Raw genomic sequence first — 20,398 nt, 5'->3', positions numbered from 1 at the left:
CCCGGACCGAGTCTTGTGTAGGATGCACATGACCCGGATACTACCCAGCCTTCTAGTCGATCCTTTCAAAGATCCGACTACTAACTCACATCCTAGAACCCTTAGACTCAAAGTCTAGGATCCCTTACCTTCCTTCTCGAGGTTAGGTCGATCTGACCCTCCTTCTTTATTGCCGGCCACAGCCCGGCTACCGAATCCTAAGACTATTTATTCTCCCAAGAGGGAGAGAGTTTTAATGGTGAGTTTCTTGTGTTTTCGGTGTGTTGTGGTGAGTGGAATGGTCCTGGCGCCCTTCCTTATATAGGGGGCGAATGGATGCTTCCCGAATCAACACATCCGTTCCTTGCACCTTTCCGAAGAGTTGCACCTTTCCGAAGAGTTGCGCCCTTCCGAAGAGTTGCACCTTTCCGAAGAGTTGTATCTCTTCGCCCATAACCGCCCAGTTCGTCCGTCACTCGTCCAGCTACCTCGAGCTCGTCCGTCACTCACCCAGCTACCTCGAGCTCAACCGTCACTCGTCCAGCCGCCTCGAGCTCGTCCGTCACTCGCCCAGCTACCTCGAGCTCAACCGTCACTCGTCCAGCTGCCCGAGCTGGACTGTCACTGGACCTGAGTAACCGTCACTCCTTCCAGCTGAGCTTAAGCTTTGGGCGAGCTGACCCAAGTGATTTCTTTACGATCCTAGCTTAGCCTGCATGATTTCCCCTTTGTCCGAGCTTATGGCCAGCTCCTTCTCACTTGTCCGAGACTCCACCTTCTTCTCTCGGACCAAGTCCTAGCCAACGATCCTATTGAGGATCGCGGGCGTTACAAGTCTCCCCCCCTTGAATTGGATTCGTCCTCGAATCCGCATCAAGTTGATCTTTACCCATCTCCTTGAACCACTCCGGAAAATTGGCCTTCATCTTATTCTCGGTTTCCCAAGTGTATTCCTCACGGCCTCTACAATTCCACAAGACTTTTAACAAATCCCTTGCTTTTCCCCGAGTCCCTTTCGTCATTCGGTCCATGATCCGTACCGGCCATGCTTCCACCGTCATGTTCTCCTTTAACCCGGGAGGTATATCTTCCACGCTTTCTTCTTGATCACTTAAACACTTCCGTAATTGTGACACATGGAAGACGTTGTGAAACGCATTTAGTTTTGGAGGAAGGTCAAGTTTGTATGCCACCGCCCCTACTCGTTCGATCACCTTGTACGGGCCAACATACCTTGGGCTTAACTTTTTCCTTGAGGTGAATCGTCCTGCCCCTTTGTAGGTCATCGCCTTTAAGTACACCAAATCTCCTACTTGGAATTCCAATTCCTTTCGACGTTTGTTGGCGTAGCTTTTCTGTCGATCTTGGGCTTCCTTTAACTTGATCTTTAAGAACTTCATTCTCTCCGTGGTTTCATCCACGATCGTAGGTCCAAACAACCGACGTTCGCCCACGGGCGTCCAACACAACGGTGTTCTACAAGCTCGGCCATACAACGCCTCATAGGGAGACATACCAATACTAGCTTGAAAACTATTATTGTATGCAAACTCTACTAACCTTAGATATTTCTCCCAGTTTCCTCCCCAATCCAAGACGCATGCCCTCAACATGTCCTCGAGGGTTTGAATCGTTCGTTCGGACTGTTCGTCCGTTTGTGGGTGGTAGGCAGTACTTAGGTTCACTCGAGTTCCTAAGGCCTTTTGGAAAGCCTTCCAAAACTTTGACGTGAACCTTGTGTCTCGGTCTGACACTATACTAACCGGAATCCCATGTAACCGCACGATCTCGTCTATATACTTCTCGGCAATGATTTCTGCTCCATCCTTATCCGAGATCGCCATGAAGTGCGCAGACTTAGTCAATCGGTCTACCACAACCCATACCGCATTGTGTTTGGACTTGATCCCCGTTGGCAGTCCAGTGACGAAGTCCATCGTTATGTGGTCCCACTTCCATTCCGGTATAGGTAGGTTTTGTAACAACCCACTTGGTACTTGATGCTCCGCCTTGACCAGTTGACAAGTCGGGCACTTGGCCACCCATCTGGCCACGTCTTTCTTCATTCCTACCCAATGGTAGTACCTTTTAAGGTCGCGGTACATCTTGTTCGACCCAGGATGGATTGAGAACTTCGATTGATGGGCCTCTCTTAGGATCTCCTCCTTTAATGCCCTATCGTTCGGCACACATACTCGACCGTTCACCACGATTGTACCATTGTTCGAGGTTTGGTACTCGGTCTTATTGTTTTGAGCCCATCCTTTTATCTCCTCGTCCCGTTCCTGAGCCAGCCGGATCCTACTAAGCAGGTCGGCCTGATCGGCGGCTCCCAACCCTAAGGGTTCAACTTCTTTAGACAAGGCATTCACATGCAATGTCCCCATCATGTTAACCAAGTCCACTTGGCTCCGTTCCGCCTCAACTTCCGAGCGCCTCCTACTTAGGGCGTCGGCGACTTGGTTGGCCTTGCCCGGATGGTACGCTATATCCAAGTTGTAATCCGCCACAAGTTCCATCCACCTTCTTTGCCTTAGATTCAACTCCGGCTGGGTGAATATGTACTTTAGGCTTTTGTGGTCAGTATAGATTTGAACTTTAGCACCATACAAGTATGATCGCCAAATCTTCAAGAAAAATACTACCGCGGCCATTTCCAAATCATGCGTAGGGTAGTTCTTCTCATGTTTCCGCAATTGCCTTGATGCGTATGCGATAACACTCCCCTTTTGCATCAGTACGCATCCTAGTCCCACTATTGATGCGTCCGTATAAACCGTATAGGGCTCACCTTCCTCCGGTAAGACCAATACTGGTGCATTAGTCAACATGGCCTTTAACTCCAGGAAGCTTTTCTCGCACTCATCCGACCAGTTGAATGCGGTGTCTTTTCCGGTCAGTCGGGTCAAGGGTTGGGCCATGCTCGCAAAACTCATTACGAACCTTCGGTAATACCCCGCTAGTCCGAGAAAACTCCTAATCTCGGTGGCATTCCTTGGTCGTGGCCACTCCTTTATCGACCGTATTTTCTCCGGATCAACCGATACTCCTTGGTCCGAGATAACATGACCAAGAAAACCAACACTCCTTTGCCAAAATGAGCATTTACTTAACTTCGCAAATAGCTCATGTTCCCTTAGCCGTTCCAGCACCGCCCTTAGATGTTCTTGGTGAGCTTCCCAAGATTTTGAGTAAACAAGGATATCGTTAATGAAGATGATAACAAACTCGTCTAAGAAATCCCGGAATACCCCATTCATCATTTTCATGAAAGCTGCTGGTGCATTGGTCAATCCGAATGGCATGACCACAAACTCAAAGTGGTCGTACCTTGTCCGGAAAGCCGTTTTCCTCACGTCCGTTGGCTCTATGGGAATTTGGTGATATCCTGAGGCCAAGTCGATTTTTGAAAACCACTGTGCACCTCCAAGTTGATCCATCAACTCATCTATCCGGGGTAAAGGATATTTGTTTTTCACCGTAACTTTATTCAATCCCCGATAGTCGATGCATAGCCTAAAGCTACCATCTTTCTTTTTCACAAACAGAACAGGCGCACCCCATGGTGAGCTACTCGGCCTGATGAATCCTTTATCCAACAACTCCTCCAACTGTTTCTTTAGCTTCGCCATTTCCGCCGGTGCCATCCGGTACGGAGCTTTAGATATGGGGGTTGTCCCGGGCTCGAGTTCTATCGTGAACGGGTCTGACCGGTCCGGTGGTACACCACTAACGGCCGCAAACACGTCCGAGAACTCGTTGACGATCGGAATGTCTTTCAACTCCGCACTCGCCCCCACTTCCTTGGTTGTGATCGTGGCTAAATATGCCTCACATCCTTTCCCGAGCATCCTTTCAGCCTGGATTGCCGAGATTACCAAGCTTCCCGAGGTTGTTCTTATTCCTTGGAATTTTAACATACCTTCGTCCCTCTCGAATTGTATCCGTCCTCGGTGACAATCTATGTGGGCCTTGTACTTCCCCAACCAGTCCATCCCTAAGATAACATCATGTTTCTTTAGTGGAACAATGATTAGGTCCGCGGGCATATTGACACCGTTCACTACAACCGAGATGCCCCGAACAAGTCCGGTCGGATACATTGCCTGTCCGCCGGCCGCTCGTACCATTCCATAATCGGTGTTTGGTTCTTTCCTGAACCCACCTGTTTCAACCAATTCCGGACTAACAAAACAATGTGTAGCCCCAGAATCAAATAGAGTGTGCGTTACTACGTCACCTACTCTCAAGGTCCCTACACATTCCCTTAGAATGCTGAGTACCTCCCCTTTCCCATATGCATGATGCAATGCAAATGCAGTTATTGAAATAATGAATAGGGAGTTGTGAGAACGTACCAGTGATCGCCCTGAAGTTTCCGGCATCGTTAGCTTCCTCCGACAACTCATAAACTCGCGATGCCACGGCTTGCCGCTTTGGGGGAGGCGGCAGTCCATTTCCCCCGCGATTGTCCCTTTGTCCGGCCTGCTTCTCCGCAGTCAACTTAGGGCACTCTCGCTTTAGATGTCCAGTCTTTCCGCAATAGAAACAAGTCCTTGTCTCTTCACCGAGAACCTTGGACTGTCCTGGTTCCATTTTCGGGCAACTTTGGATCGCATGGTCCTTGCTTCCACACCGGCCACATGCACCTATGGCCTTCCAGCAAGTTCCGCTGTGATTCTTACCACAGGTCACGCATTCCCCGGTCTTAGCATCGGACTTGGTGTTATCCACCTTGTCAAACTTCCTTTTCTTATCCGCGGGTTTGGTGGATTGATTGTTCCGGATCGGTGCTTTCTCCCGGTTCAAGTACCTCTCCTCCTCGATCCCTTCCTCAATCATTGCTGCCCTTTCAACCAATTCGGAAACCGAGTTGAATGTCCGGACCAAACAATGGTTGCGGATCTCTATCCTTAGTCCACGGATAAATCGGCGCAGTTGAGCTTGTTCCTCCTCAAGTTCACGTCCCACATAACGCCTTAGGCGGTTAAATTCCTCATCATATTCACGCACCGTGCGGTTCCCTTGAACTAGGTCAAGGTACGCACATTCAAGCCTATCCCAAGCCTCCGGTGGAAAGTACTTCTTGTTAAACTCGTCTTCGAAATCCGCAAAGGACCGGACCTCGTCCCCTCTGCGTTTCTCGACGGTTAACCACCAGTTATGGGCGTCTCCTTCAAGGAAGTGGACCGCAATGTCCCTTTGGTAATCCTCAGGGCAGCGGGTAGACTTGAAGTTCCTCTTGAGTCTACTCCTCCACTCATCGGCCACAATCGGGTCCGTACTGCCCATGAAGTGTCTCGTGCCCAGCCTTGAGACATGTTCGAGAAGACTCAGATAGTCTCCCCTTTTCCGCCCATGATTCGGTTGTGGATTCACTTCCACAACTTCCGAGTCATCATCCTTTTGGTTATCCACTTTTAGGACCACCGGATCCGCTATAACGGCCTTAGTCAATGTGGCTAGTTGCGCCATCATTCCCTTCATCAAATCCCACTGTTCTTGGGCCGTTGGAGTATTGTTCCGGTTATCCGTGCTGTCCCTTGCACCACTACTCTCCGGTGCTTCCTCATTTATGGACTTCTTCCCGGCCTCAGGTCCGGCCGAGTCTGTCCCATCGAACATCGTCCCGACTCTGGTTTTCTCGTTGATCATCGTTTCCTCCTCAACCAAAGTCTCCTCGACAATGCCCTTGTCCTTCTTACTCTTTCCCGTTTTGCTGCTCTTACCCATCTGCGAAACCTCCAAAGTTAATCCACATAACTCCTAGTAAAATCGCAAAAGAGTAAAGAACAACTACCGCGAGATTCTCAAGCCAACGAGTGGTGATACCCCTTAACCCAACACCTAGTCCTAGAACCAAGCATGCTCTGATACTTTGAAAGGCCCCGATGCGGACTGCCTAAAGTCCGGACGAGTTCTCTCGACCCAAGCCACTAAGTGACTCGGCCCTAACCGTTTATGAGGTTCTTTCCTAGTCTAATCCGTTCCATATGATTCCGTGATTCAATATATGAGACGAATAGAGTAAACAAACAATCGGATACTTTATTGATTAAGCAAAGGATTCGATACAACCTATGAGTTTGCATATAAGCTATTACAAGTCATATAATCGATCCCTAGACTAACCGAACTATCACCACCCATCATCTCGGCCTTGAGTCTCTCGCGCCTAAGCCAAGTCCTTCCCACGATCACCATTCGCTCCTGAAAGTCATAGAGCCACAAGTAATCTCATTTACTTAATCATATGCAAGTCCATGCAATGCTCTATATGCCATACACTACTCGGATCCGTGAAGAGAATTCAGAGAGGGGAAGATCGCGCATCAGTCCGGCCGATTCTCGGCAGGTCAGTTAAGACCCGCCGGTCCTCCGCCGAGCCGCGTCCCCGCCTCAGCCGATCCCTACCCGGACCGAGTCTTGTGTAGGATGCACATGACCCGGATACTACCCAGCCTTCTAGTCGATCCTTTCAAAGATCCGACTACTAACTCACATCCTAGAACCCTTAGACTCAAAGTCTAGGATCACTTACCTTCCTTCTCGAGGTTAGGTCGATCTGACCCTCCTTCTTTATTGCCGGCCACAGCCCGGCTACCGAATCCTAAGACTATTTATTCTCCCAAGAGGGAGAGAGTTTTAATGGTGAGTTTCTTGTGTTTTCGGTGTGTTGTGGTGAGTGGAATGGTCCTGGGCGCCCTTCCTTATATAGGGGGCGAATGGATGCTTCCCGAATCAACACATCCGTTCCTTGCACCTTTCCGAAGAGTTGCACCTTTCCGAAGAGTTGCGCCCTTCCGAAGAGTTGCACCTTTCCGAAGAGTTGTATCTCTTCGCCCATAACCGCCCAGTTCGTCCGTCACTCGTCCAGCTACCTCGAGCTCGTCCGTCACTCGCCCAGCTACCTCGAGCTCAACCGTCACTCGTCCAGCCGCCTCGAGCTCGTCCGTCACTCGTCCAGCTACCTCGAGCTCAACCGTCACTCGTCCAGCTGCCCGAGCTGGACTGTCACTCGACCTGAGTAACCGTCACTCCTTCCAGCTGGGCTTAAGCTTTGGGCGAGCTGACCCAAGTGATTTCTTTACGATCCTAGCTTAGCCTGCATGATTTCCCCTTTGTCCGAGCTTATGGCCAGCTCCTTCTCACTTGTCCGAGACTCCACCTTCTTCTCTCGGACCAAGTCCTAGCCAACGATCCTATTGAGGATCGCGGGCGTTACAAAAGCCGCTGTAAATGGGTTTGGTTAAGCAGATTTTATCGAACTTGTTCAGGTCAGGCACGGCCCACATTCTTTAGAACGGCTACTTTATATGTAATTTTTAGAACCCCATACATGTCAAATTTTGGTTAGCCGAAGAGTGTAACTGTTAAGAAACCACAGAGCTAAAGACGTCGACTTTCCTTTACTCAGTGACTCAAAACAGATCCTAGAACAAAACGACTTCAGAGATGAGTGATGTACTTCAGAAACTGGTTCAAGAGTGTTTGTAAGAAGAACAAGACTTTGGAAGAAATAGAGAAACAAAACAGAGAACACACACGAGACTTTAATACCCAGTTCACTCCCAAAGGGTAGCTACGTCTGGGCCGAGACTCTCCTCGGAATCCACTAGAATCTGATAGTGTTTACAACAAGAGTCTACAAGCAATACACCTAATACCCTTCACTAGTACTTAGGATTGCTCTGCACTACTCTGTTATCCCACAAAGAACAGCTAATACAAGTTTATACTATGAATAGCTTTCTCTCTTAACACCTCACAAACTCTGTAAAATGTCTCGCACACTCTCTCAATGACTTAAGCACCTATTTATACTTCAAAGTAGATTAGGGCTTCACCCCAGCAAATAACAAGCCGGAGCCTACGCTCCTTAAAACGCCAAAACTGCCAGCTTGAAAGCGATTGTTGTCTCCTTCTTTAACCTCCTCTCTTTGCACACACAAATGGACAAACTGTCCTTAAAGCAAACCGATGCCATTGCGAGGCAAGCTCCTTCATAGCCGTTTGCTTTGTTGTGGTCCCAAAAGTAGACTAACCAAGGTTGAGTTACTTTACCTTGGGTTAAGTCTTAAGGTTAAGGCCAAACATTTGAATATCACCTTGTGCTTCAAGCTATCAGTCTTCACAAATCTCCACTAGATAGCATAAGCCACAAACATTCAAACTGTTTAGAGTTACAAGAGAGAGAAAGAGTACCTGATTCTAGCCTCTGGATTCTAGTCTCGGATTCTCCGAGTTTACTACTCAGACTTGACACGGAGCAAGTTCAAAGCTATTTGAAACTTACTCACTGCCAAAACTTTGGTGAATATATCCTCTGGGTTCTTCTCTGTAGTTATCTTCAACACCTCAACAGTTCCATCTGATATGATCTCTCGGATGTAATGGAACTTAACATCAATGTGCTTGGTTCTTTCATGATGCACATTGTTCTTCGAGAGTGGAATAGCCCTCTGAGAATCACAGAAGACCTCCACACTCTTCTGATCATACCTGAAGTCTTTCAACAAACCTTTTAACCAAACTGCCTCGTTCACTGCTTCATTAAGTGACATGTACTCTGATTCTGTTGTTGACTGAGCAACAACTCTTTGTAGACTTGACTTCCAACTTATGGTGTTTCCACCAAGTGTAAAACCAAGACCAGTGATTGATCTTCTCTTATCAAGGTCATCAACATAATTTGCATCACAATAGCCCACAATCTTGAAACTTGAGCTTTTCTTGTAACACAGTCTTGTTTTCAAAGTATCTTTAATGTATCTCAACACCCATTTCACTCCAACCCAATGATCTTTACTCGGTTTACTCATGAAGCGGCTGACGATACCCACTGGATAAGCAAGGTCAGGACGTGTCCCAATCATGGCATACATGATGCTTCCCACAGCGCTTGAGTAGGGAACAAACTTCATAAAGTCTTCATCTCTGACCAGTTTCTGTTCTGTTGCAGCTTGAAACTTAAAATGAGCTCCAAGTGGAGTCATTGCAGGCTTTGGTTCTGACATATTGTAAGTTTCAAGAATCTTATTCAAGTAACCTTCCTGAGACAGCCATAGAGCACCCTCTGATCTGTTTCTGTTGATCTCCATACCAAGTATCTTCTTAGCAGCCCCCAAATCTTTCATCTCAAAACGCTTGCTCAACTCAGACTTTTAAGAGGCTATTGCTTCTTTATCCTTTGCTGCTACAAGCATATCATCCACATAGATGAGAAGATACATCATTGAACCGTTCTGCAGCACCTTAGTGTAAGCACAGTTATCATACTGACTTTTCACAAAACCAATCTCTTTCATGAAGTTGTCAAACTTCTCATTCCATTGTTTTGGTGCCTACTTCAGTCCATACAGGGCTTTATTCAAAAGACATACCTGATTCTCTTTGAACATTGACTCATAACCTTCTGGAGGTGACATGTAGATCTTCTCCTTCAGCTCTCCATGCAGAAAAGCTGTTTTCACATCTAACTGCTCTAGTTCCAAGTCCTCTTGTGATACTATAGTCAGCAAAACCCTTATAGATACATGTCTTACCACATGAGCAAAGATCTCATGATAGTCAATTCCTTCTCGTTGAGAATACCCCTTGGCAACAAGTCTTGCTTTGAATCTTGGTTCTTCTACACCCAGAATCCCAAGCTTATACTTGTAGATCCACCTGCAGCCAATGATTCTTTGATTCTCAGGTCTCGTGACTACTGTCCACGTGTTGTTTTTCTCTTGAGAATCGATCTCGTCATTCATAGCAAGCTTCCATTTGTTCCAATTAGAGTCCATTTTTGCCTCGTTGAAACTCTCCGGCTCAACTACATCACCATCTTCAGTTGTATACAATGCCTCAGCATAGTAATCTTCATCATCAAAACGTCTTGGTGCTCTAATCTCTCTTCTGTCTCTGTCTCTTACTAAATGATAACTCGGAGGAGACTGATTTACTTCAGAAACACCATTATCATTTGCAGTTTTACTGAGTGGAGTAGCGTGTACTGGACTTTCTGGTACAGGAGTTGTCTAAGACATCCCTTGATCTCCACCTGAGATAACATCATCTTCTGCTTCAAGGTCAAGATCTAGATATGATCCAGTTTGATCATCTTCTTCACTAGACACATTCTCACGTGTCAGCATCAGATCCTTGTACACAACATTTTCTTGAAAGATGACATTTCTACTAACCACACACTTTCTTTCATCCAGCAGTCACACTTTATACCCTTTTACTCCAACAGGTAACCAATAAACACTCCCTTCTTAGCTCTTGGTTCAAGCTTTCCATCATCAGAGTGAATGAAAGCTATACATCCATACCTTCTCAGATAACTGTAAACCGGTGGTTTTCCTGACCACTTCTTGTCAGGAATCTCAAAATTAAGAGCTGATGATGGTGTTTTATTGATGAGAAGTACTGCAGTGTGAGTTGCCTCTGCCCAAAACTTCATAGGTAGACCTCAATCACTCAGCATGCTTCTCACTTTCTCCATGATGGTTCTATTCATGCGTTCAGCAACCCCATTCTGTTGAGGTGTGTAAGCACACGTTCTGTGCCTTTGAATCCCTTTTGATTCACAAAAACCATCAAACAACTTGTTACAGACCATTGTCTGTTCTAAGAGTCTTCACTCTATTGTCACTCTGATTCTCAACCAAACTGACCCAATCAACAAACTTCTCGAAGGCTTCATCTTTGGTTTTCAGAAAATAAACCCACACCTTTCTAGTGTAATCATCAATAACTGACATGAAGTATTGGCACTTCCCTAATGAGAATGGAACTAATGGAGCTCCCCAAAGGTCTGAATGAACATATTCTAACTTCTTAGTGGTACCATGATGAGCCGAATTGAAACCAATTCTCTTGGCTTTACCATAAATGCAGTCCTCGCAGGTGTCGAGAACTGAGACTTTCTTACCATCTAGAAGTCCTCTCTTGACCAAAATCTCCATGTTCTTTCGACTCATATGACATAAACTTCTATGCCATAACACAGTATCATCCATTCTCCTAACTACATCAAGTGATTCACTAGCTACAGGTTTCCAGTTAAGCAAATAAAGAGTGTCATACCTTCTTCCAGTAAGTCGCACTTGACTTCCAGCTTTAATGCTTAAGATTCCATTTTCTGACTCAAACTTGTAACCTGCCTTTTCAAAAGTCCCCAAAGATAGCAGATTTCTATCCATATCAGGAATATATCTCACATTTGTGAGAACCACAGACAGACCATCATCATTTTTGACCCTGATGGTTCCAATTCCTTTTACCCGAGAAACAGTCTTGTTTCCCATTCTGACACAACCTCCTGCTTCTTCATCGAACTCTTCAAACCATTCCCTCTTGTAGGTCATGTGATAGCTACAGCCTGTATCTAGTATCCATTCATCTTCTAAACGGATATCAGTTGATGACAACGCCTCAGATACATAATAACCAGCTGCTTCAGCTATGTTTCCTTTTCCTCCTAAGGATTCTCCCTTTGCTACTTGACTCTGCTTGAACTGTGGCTTGTTCTGGTTTGGACAGGAAGCTCTGAAGTGTCCTTCTTCACCATAAATCCAGCACCCGGGTTTCTTCTTGGATTTGCCCTTCTTTCCTTTCCCCTTTCCCTTTTGTTCACCCTTTCCTTTAGCCTCATTCTTGTCTTTAACAAAAAGACCTTCAGCCTGAACCTTGATACTCTTCTTTACAGACCCTAACTCCAACTCTTTAGAGTAGATGGCTGCAACAACCTCATCTAAGGTTAATATAGACTTACCCGAGCTATATTTCTGAGTATCCTTAAGCAGATCAAAAGCTTTTGGAAGCGATGTTAACAGCAGAATAGCTTGATCCTCATCAGAGATATTAACATTCATGTCCTCTAAGTTTGTAATAATCTAAAGGAATTCATCGATATTACCTTCTACTGACAGATTTTCAGACATCTTGTAGCTGTAAAGCTTCTGCTTCAGATAGATCCTATTTGGAAAGGCTTTCGACATGTATAGCCTATCCAAGGCTAACAACATTGCAGCGGCTGTCGATTCCTTCTTTATCTTCCTTAGGACTCTATCAATGACACTAAGAACTATGGCGCTCCTAGCCTTTCTCTTCTTTTCTTCTAAAGCTTTGAACTTTTCGAGCTTCTCTTTATAGTCTTCATCAAATTCGTCTGGACCTGATAACTCCTCACCCTTGCTCTCTGATTCTTTGAGAGCAGTACACAGACCCAATATATCCATATGAGCCAACAGTTCTCCTTCCACATCGTGTAATCACAACGACCATCAAACTTCTCAACTTCTATTCTAGTTGTAGACATGGTTCAAGATCTTAAACCCTTTTCAGAACCACAAAGAACACCAACATGGTGCTCTGATACCAATCTGTTAAGAAACGACAGAACTAAAGACGTCGACTTTACTTTACTCAGTGACTCAAAACAGATCCTAGAACAGAACTACTTCAGAGATGAGTGATGTACTTCAGAAACTCGTTCAAGAATGTTTGTAAGAAGAACAAGACTTTGCAAGAAATAGAGAAACAAAATAGAGAACACACACGAGAATTTGGTAACCCAGTTCACTCCCATAGGGTAGGTACGTCTGGGCCGAGACTCTCCTCGGAATCCACTAGAATCTTATAGTGTTTACAACAAGAGTCTACAAGCAATACACCTAATACCCTTCACTAGTACTTAGGATTGCTCTGCACTACTCTGTTATCCCACAAAGAACAGTTAATACAAGTTTATACTATGAATAGCTTTCTCTCTTAACACCTCCCAAACTCTCTAAAATGTCTCGCACACTCTCTCAATGACTTAAGCACCTATTTATACTTCAAAGTAGATTAGGGCTTCACCTCAGCAAATAACAAGCCGCAGCCTACGCTCCTTAAAACGCCAAAACTGCCAGCTTGAAAGCGATTGTTGTCTCCTTCTTTAACCTCCTCTCTTTGCACACACAAATGGACAAACTGTCCTTAAAGCAAACCGATGCCATTGCGAGGCAAGCTCCTTCATAGCCGTTTGCTTTGTTGTGGTCCCAAAAGTAGACTAACCAAGGTTGAGTTACTTTACCTTGGGTTAAGTCTTAAGGTTAAGGCCAAACATTTGAATATCACCTTGTGCTTCAAGCTATCAGTCTTCACAGTAACAAGGAATTTTTCTTTTACGCTACTTTCTCTCTTTCGCATTCCACCTGCAATTCTTCAACCACCACCGTCATCAGTCACCATCATCTTCTCCATCATTGGCGTCATCTTCATCATTGTTGTCGATTTAGAAGTTTTAAGCTCTAATCGGTATGTTTCTTCTCACAATTCGAGTTTTAAGGGTCTAAGATCATTAAATTGAAATAATTGGAATTCATAAACTGTTGTTAGTAGTGTTTATGCTCTAATAAGTGATGGATTTGTATAAGGTCAGAATCACTTATCAAGTAAGTAACCAGAAGGAGATGAGAAAATAGAAGAATTAGGTTGAGAAGCAGAAGAATTCAGAATTAGAAAGAAGAAGAACAAGAGAGAAGAGAGATGATGAAGAGGATAAACATATTGTTATGATCTATTTCGATAGTGTTCCCGTAAGGGAGAAAGAGTTGTTAAATACAAAGGTTAAGGGCTTAAGATGCCAACAAATTGGCAGCCCAATAACATACTAAAAGAGGCCCAATAAACCACAATTGGATACTTATCAATACTCCCCTTTTGAAGTATCACCTTGTCCTCAAGGTGGAAGGAAATGAAACTCTGCCAGTACATTGCCTTGTTTGCCCGTGCATCAGCCTTTGTTGTAGCTTCGAGAATGTCTGCACCTTCAGTCTTTAACTTGATGGAGAAGATCTCATTAAAGTCCTTATGAGTAATCTCAAACTGCTTCCGTTCGTTCTCTTCAACTTGTATCTCTCACGCAGTTGTGTTCTCAATTATTGAGACCAACTTTGAAAAGAACAGCTCCAAAAGCTTGCCATCACTGGAAACTCTGTTTCGGAATCTTGATACTTTCCCCAAGAATGCAAACTGTAAGAGAGGGTCCTTAGACAGTGACTTCCAAACATGAGTGCTACACGTTTTCTTCTTCATGTCAAACGGTCTATTCTCCACTGTCATATCTATATTTTGGGCTTCACGGGTTGCTCTAAGGTTCTCCTGTTCCTGCCATTCTCCAAACAACAGTTCAGGTGGCCGTGACGATTGAGACACTTCACAGTTGGTATCAATCTTAACCAAGTTTCCAAGATGAAACTGAAAGAGCTGGGTCGACATGGTCTCTATCAAAGTAGATTGATCTCTCACAAGACAAATGAACTTATTTGATATCATAGCTACAACGTCCTTATTGATCTTGATCAACCTACTTGTAATCTTTTGTTCTATCTCTAACAAGTATCCCAAGACCATAACGACAACTTCCGTACTTTTTCTTAAATCGTTGTGCTTCTGATATTTCTCAACAACATCTCTCTCAACCAATATTTTTGAAACTTCTTGAGTTGTTAATATTGTTGTCTCATAGATAACCTATAGCAATTGACGTCTTGGTAGTGGCTCAGTAGCTTTAATAGAACACACAAACTCCTCTCTGCCCAAAGAGTAGACACAACCCAAATCAACGTCACAAACAACTCTTGAGACACTGTTCTTACCCTTGTTAACATCATCTTTGACATTTCTTAGTTTCTTCTTTACTGTGTCGCTAACCCATCTTCTGTCATTACCTTTACTCGCCCCTGAAAAATCCACCTTGTCCTCAAGGTGGATGAACAAGAAAAGAGTTTCTTTGCTAAGGTTCTCACTTAAGTGAACATCTAACGACTTGAGCAGCTTTTCCAAATCAAAACCTGTGAGTAAAAGTAGCTTCCGCCTCAAAATTCCTTTTTTATACCCAACACGCAACTTTTTCAAGTCCCTTCTCATGACCTTTTGTAAATTAGTCTTATCAAGCTTCTGTATTAATCTTAACACTCCAAAATTTCTGTAACCTTCCAAACCCATAGAACTTGGCTAACCTCTAAACCACCACGCTCGCATACGCGATTAGCTCTCCCAGGGTCAGTTGGTTGTTTGTTACCGGTACAAACTCTACAGGCTAGACGCTTAACAACATCAACATCCTCAAACTCCTAGAAAGCCACTAACCCGTCCAAATGAATTTTGTCAGTCATCCTCTCTCCATGATCCCAAACTTGGCTAACGAAAGTACATCCAAAAAACTTGTTTTCATTCATGAACACTATGTCAGTTATTGAAGAACTAGTAATTTGTTTCTCATCGGTACCATGAATCTTCCTTGCATAAAAATCCCATCACTTCTTTCCTTCACTGTAGTACAAAGCGTTCCTGCACCTTCTAGTAAACTCACTTCACTAGCCTTTTGTAGATTCATCACCAAGATATCTCCCCTGTAACACTCATCATCACTCACAGTCAATTGTCTAAGAGGAGGAAACGAGAATGTATGAGAGCTGACTTTCTCCTTTTTCTTTGCAACGACCCATTTTTTATTCTTTGATCTGAATGAGGCAATCACAACTCGATATCTATCCCTCTCTCTTCGTTTCTGAAATTGGTGAAAACGTTGCTTGAAACTAGCTCTTGGAGTACCTATGTGGCGACTTTCCTTTACCAGATTCACTGCCATCGAATTGAGTCTATCTTCTCCGAGATACAACACGTTTCTTGGCGAACGAGTACAAAAACTTAGTTGTAGAGATTGAGAAAGATTGTCACGTTTCATTTTTCTTTTCGAACCTTGTGGTAACTTCGCTTAACATGAGTTTGTCGTTTCCTCAGGTTTTGAGTTGCAGTCGAGCCTTTAGAAATCCCAGAATCATAAGAAACGTTATGGGTTGAGATGCACACCACCTGTTCGACAAAATTCCCGTGAGAGTTTTTGGTGTTTTTTAAGGTGTTGTGTTCAGATCTTGAGCTCTGGATAACTGGAAGCTTCTAAATAGCTTCCTTGGGATTGATCTTCGACCTCCTCCATATATCGATCATTTGTTGCACATGATCAAAATCCTGACCCGTGAGATTCTGATTTCCCATCTTTGTTGGCTCATATTTCGTCGATCGTGTTTGTTGCAGCACCTCCATGTGTCTGAGAAACCTCTCCTCATACATTTGTTGATGTCTCAGAAACATTTTCAAATTAGATGAGAAAAAACTTGAGTTGTGTTGAACCAAGGATTCACACAATAGATTTGTTTAGAGAGGGAAAACAAATCTAGTAATTTCTCTTCATTAGGTATTCTATCCAAGACTCGATTACAAAAGATGTTCTAATCTCTTATGAAATACATTAGGGTTTTGCTCAAGAACAGAAAAAGAGTTAGGGTTTTAAAAAGGTATAGCTGCATCCATGATGGATTGCTTACGTACCCTGTGAAGGGATCAAGCCATTCGTAGTTCTCAATAGGTATAAAGTTATGTGTTCTTGTGAGTATCCAAAGATCCCCCTCTTGTGAAGTCCCTGAGGCACTTTATATAGGATCCTTAAACCGCCCCCTTAGCGATATTCTTCGGAAGATTCTTATTTATCCTTAGGTCGGTTCTAGAGGATAATCGTCCTAAGGATATTCTCCTTATTCTTCGGAGGTTTTGGGGAGATTTCCTGATTTCAACATTATCTTCAAAGATTCTCCTTAAGTCTTTGCCTCGCGTGTTCTTCACGGCTCGGTGGTCGTTTGAGAGGTGGCTTCGGGGCAAACGGTATGTACCGGCTCGGGGCGCGCTTGATGACTGTCCATTAAGCTCAGTTGGCTGTCTCCCGAGCCGATATAGATGTTTCCCGCAGCGTTCTCGCGATTGGCTCGGGCTGTGTTCATATGATTAACACCCGAGCCATTTTACAAACTCTCTTCGGGACGGTCGATCGAATAAGGTCCCGAGGTGCTTTGTTCTAGGCTAGGGGCCAATCATATGTTTAACCATGAGGTGATTGTTATTCTTAGACTGTTTGGCTCGGTCTTGCTTGTGGGGGAATCCGACCCCAACAGTTAGCCCCCCAGCTCGTTGGTTAAGAGTTAATGCCACGAGCTTCATGAATGGTGTGACCGAGCCAGCTGCTTTCGCATCTAAACTGACTAATCCGTATCTTTTGAAAGTAAGGCTTGTTTTTTCTTGGTGCTACGAGATTCTGTTCTTGACGGGTGTTGCTATCTCGAACTCAAAATGTTAGCTGTTGACAAGTTGTGAGCTAGGAAAGCTGCTAGGAGACTTGTTGAAGAACTCCAAGCTGTTGACGAGCTGTTAGGCGGGCAATAGCAAGCTAGGAAGGCTGCCGACGAGCTGTTAGCTGGGCGAACTACGAGTCAGAGAAACTGCAGACGGACTGTGAGCTAGGAAAAGTGCAGACTAGGTGCTAGCTAGACGAACTGCGAGCTAGGAAAGCTACAGACGAACAAGGAGCTAAGAAAGCTGCAGACGAGCTGTTAGCTAGGCGAAGTGCACACGAGCTGCTAGCTAGGAAAGCTACAGACGAACTGGGAGCTAGAAAGGCTGCAGACGAGCTGTCAGCTAGGCGAAGTGCCGACGAGCTGCTAGCTAGACGAACTTCGAGCTAGGAAAGCTACAGACGAACTGATGTGGTTGGCTCGGGTACAAATTGCGTGAGTCAAAGCTGGGTTCAGTATACTTCGTTCCGAGCTGATCGTCTCGGTACCAGGTTATTCGGGATAACTGGATTTCTAAGCAGACCAAAGCAGATAAGAAACTGTATTTAGCCGAAGCAAAAGCTCGGCACCAGTGTTTATGATAACTGGGTTTTAGTTTCCGAAGCGGTTGACTCGGTACCAGTGTTTAGAGTAACTGGATTTCAGTAGACTTGAATACCCACGGTTGCGACCCGATTTGATTCAATCTTTTACCAGCGTTTAGAAACGAGCTGGGGCACCGGTGTTAAGTATAACCGGATTTCAGAAGATAGAATTCATAGCCTGCTCGGAAAAACATTCGAGCAGATTCTTATCTTGAATATTTATATAGCGCGCTGTAACCGAAGCGGTGTAAATGAAACTTTGAAAATAATAGGCCGTCGCCCGTTAAAATATTTCAAAGTAAAAAGATTTAGAAATCAAATTCCAAGAAAATTCGAAGTAGAAAAATTGAAGTGGGAGTATGGATATACGGACCCCACTCCCCCCCCTTTTTGCTCGGTAGACGAGTGTTTTTGCAAGTTTACGCAAAAAATATAGCAGAGAATGCATATATATGATTAAGCTGTACTTGTTAGATTATAATAGATAACACTTATCTTATTGGTTTGGACATAGAGATGATGAAATCTACGGCATGGACGATCTGAATCTTTGAGATTGTAAACGTCGTTGTATGAAAATCTACATTTAAGATGTTGTTCGTTAGAGGAGATCTCATCTTTGCGTAGAAAGAGAGAAGGATGAATGCTTGTGATATAAGTGAGAATGTCAATCAAGCTTAATTAATATGTAAGAAAGTAATTGAACTTATCTTTTATGAGGGAGGTCGTCGAGACAGAATTGGAGATCGCATCATTGATGAATGAGTGGAAACCTTGAGCGATTGCTAGTGATGATCCATTGTCACTTGTTGGTGTAATGTACTTCCTTTTGCTGATTTATAGAAGAACTGATAACTTCCGTTTGAACCGTTAAACTATTGATCCCACCGTTGAATCTTTAGCTGATAGTCCCACCGAAGATTTTGTCTGAATTTTAGTCAGATCGGATATTGCCTGAGGCTTCTACCGTCTTATGAAGTTGCTGTGACAAAGTGAATTTTTCTTCCTTTGCTATATTTGTTTTTTGGTTTCGGTTGCTCCGGTAGCAACATACGATCCTCAGTGAATATAGGAGGCAGTATCCAGTGATGCTTACTCTTTGGCTGACTTCTAGTGATCTTTCTTCTTTACTTCTCTTTCCTATGAATTTTCCCGGCTGGTGCAATAGAGCTGTGATGAAATCGGTTTCTGTAAAGGTTGGGTCCTTTGCATTTCTCCAGTTTATCTGGTGATATGGCCTCTTAACTGAGCTCTTTCTTTTGAATTTTCATTACACATGTTTTTGTGAGATCTGAACAACGTCTTGTGATTAAGATAAAGCAGAAGCTCTCCAAGGCGAGGAAGGGACAATTTTTCTTAGATATATGTTAAGACGAGCCGATTGTAGATGAAAGACGAGCTTGAGGCCGGAAGACGATCTTGATGTCCGAGGAAGAATAGAGTTTATTCGTCTTATAGCTGAACCTTGTAAAAGGTTGCCTACGTACCCTTAGAAAGGGATCAAGCTACACGTTCATATCGTGATAAACGAGCTAGGCCATTACTGGAGGAAGGTCGTATGGTAGATGACGAGCCGGCAGATGTGCGACGAGCTGGATGAACCGTGGTAGAGAGGCGAATTGGACAAACCGAGTTGTCTGCTGAAGGTTTAGACGAGCTGGGCGACGAGTTAGGTGGACTCTGCAGTCAATGGACGAACTGCCGCTAGGCGAGGAGGTAGATGAGTTTTGCAGTCGAGGGATGAGTTGATAGCTAGACGAGGAGTTGGACGAGCTGACTAGCTGACAGCTAGGCGAGGAGATGGTCGTTGAGTGATGGGAAGAGCTTGAAGACGAGCTGAGCTTGAGGACGATCTGATGAGCTTGAGAACGAGCTAAGGAGCTTGAAGAGCTTGAAGACGAGCTGAGGGACTTGGTGAAGAGAACGAGTTGAGAAGCTTGACGAAGAGGAGCGAGCTACTCGAGAAGGGCGAGCTACTTGACACGGACGAGCTGACGTGCTACTTGAGACGGACGAGTTGACGAGCTTTGTGAGACGGCATTCCCCCCTTTTGACATGACATGATATTCTGTATTTATAGCACTACGCGTGTAGGGCATTCATCGAGGGATTGAAACTTATTTTGGGCTTTTGACTTGGGTTACAGTTGATTTTGTTAAATCTAAACAACGACCTTTTTTGTTGCGTTCTTAGTGATTAAGATATATGTTGCGTTCCATGCCTCCATGACACATGGTCCGTGGTGATGAAGTGTGGCGATGATGTGAAGCTTTCGTAAATTGAAGACCATCGGTGGCGAGGTGAAGACGTGAAGCCTAAGATGGGCATGTTGGTGGAATCGTCCTGGAAACGACGATGGACGTAAAATCGGTCACAAAGGTGGCTGATCTGATAGCCGCAGACATGCATCTTTGGGCTACAGCCAGGACGTGCTTGTCGCAGAAAAACAGTAATAACTCTTGTTAGACGTAATCAATTGAGGCAAGGATGAGTCCGTTAGAAAGATAAGCCTTGTAGCTTCAAAATGATGTGCAGATCGGCTCCTGGTTCCTTTTAGATCGCCGGGAAATCGATCTGAAAGCAGACAGATCGGGTGTAGACGGATCTATGCATGTCTCGATAAACAACGCATGCTTGAGAGAAAAACCTATAACTCTCGGAAGACAGCAC

General features: G+C 44.5%; 1 protein-coding gene, 2 long non-coding RNA genes, 1 other non-coding gene and 5 pseudogenes across 9 annotated transcripts; 6 read left to right on the top strand and 3 right to left on the bottom strand.

Moving 5' to 3' along the window:
• Positions 1 to 270: 270 nt before the first annotated feature.
• Positions 271 to 731, top strand: AT2G10790 (annotated as a pseudogene; the record flags this gene model as incomplete). The annotated part of the gene is made up of 1 exon: positions 271 to 731.
• Positions 732 to 807: 76 nt separating this feature from the next.
• Positions 808 to 6,183, bottom strand: AT2G10780 (annotated as a pseudogene; the record flags this gene model as incomplete). The annotated part of the gene is made up of 1 exon: positions 808 to 6,183.
• Positions 6,184 to 6,663: 480 nt separating this feature from the next.
• Positions 6,664 to 7,124, top strand: AT2G10770 (annotated as a pseudogene; the record flags this gene model as incomplete). The annotated part of the gene is made up of 1 exon: positions 6,664 to 7,124.
• Positions 7,125 to 8,231: 1,107 nt separating this feature from the next.
• AT2G10760 lies at positions 8,232 to 12,310 on the bottom strand (annotated as a pseudogene; the record flags this gene model as incomplete). The annotated part of the gene is made up of 1 exon: positions 8,232 to 12,310.
• Positions 12,311 to 13,655: 1,345 nt separating this feature from the next.
• Positions 13,656 to 14,162, top strand: AT2G05585. Its single transcript, NR_140091.1, has one exon. It is a non-coding gene; the product is annotated as an other RNA (long non-coding RNA).
• On the bottom strand, positions 13,876 to 15,706 carry AT2G10615 (uncharacterized protein; the record flags this gene model as incomplete). Its single annotated transcript, NM_001335359.1, has 5 exons — positions 13,876 to 14,323; positions 14,491 to 14,551; positions 14,616 to 14,889; positions 14,979 to 15,092; positions 15,248 to 15,706. The coding sequence occupies 5 exons, from the start codon at positions 15,704 to 15,706 to the stop codon at positions 13,876 to 13,878; spliced, it is 1,356 nt and encodes a 451-aa protein (NP_001323844.1).
• On the top strand, positions 14,787 to 15,142 carry AT2G05575. Its single transcript, NR_140090.1, has one exon. It is a non-coding gene; the product is annotated as an other RNA (long non-coding RNA).
• Positions 15,707 to 17,356: 1,650 nt separating the features above from the next.
• AT2G10735 lies at positions 17,357 to 19,778 on the top strand (annotated as a pseudogene). The gene has a single exon.
• On the top strand, positions 18,896 to 18,981 carry AT2G05565. Its single transcript, NR_140089.1, has one exon. It is a non-coding gene; the product is annotated as an other RNA (small nucleolar RNA).
• Positions 19,779 to 20,398: the final 620 nt, after the last annotated feature.

The sequence above is a fragment of the Arabidopsis thaliana genome, chromosome 2 (genome assembly GCF_000001735.4).
Source record: "Arabidopsis thaliana chromosome 2, partial sequence".
NCBI classification, from domain to species: Eukaryota; Viridiplantae; Streptophyta; class Magnoliopsida; order Brassicales; family Brassicaceae; genus Arabidopsis; species Arabidopsis thaliana.
The sequence above is the reverse complement of the archived record's forward strand: the minus strand, read 5'-3'. Positions and strand labels throughout refer to the sequence as shown.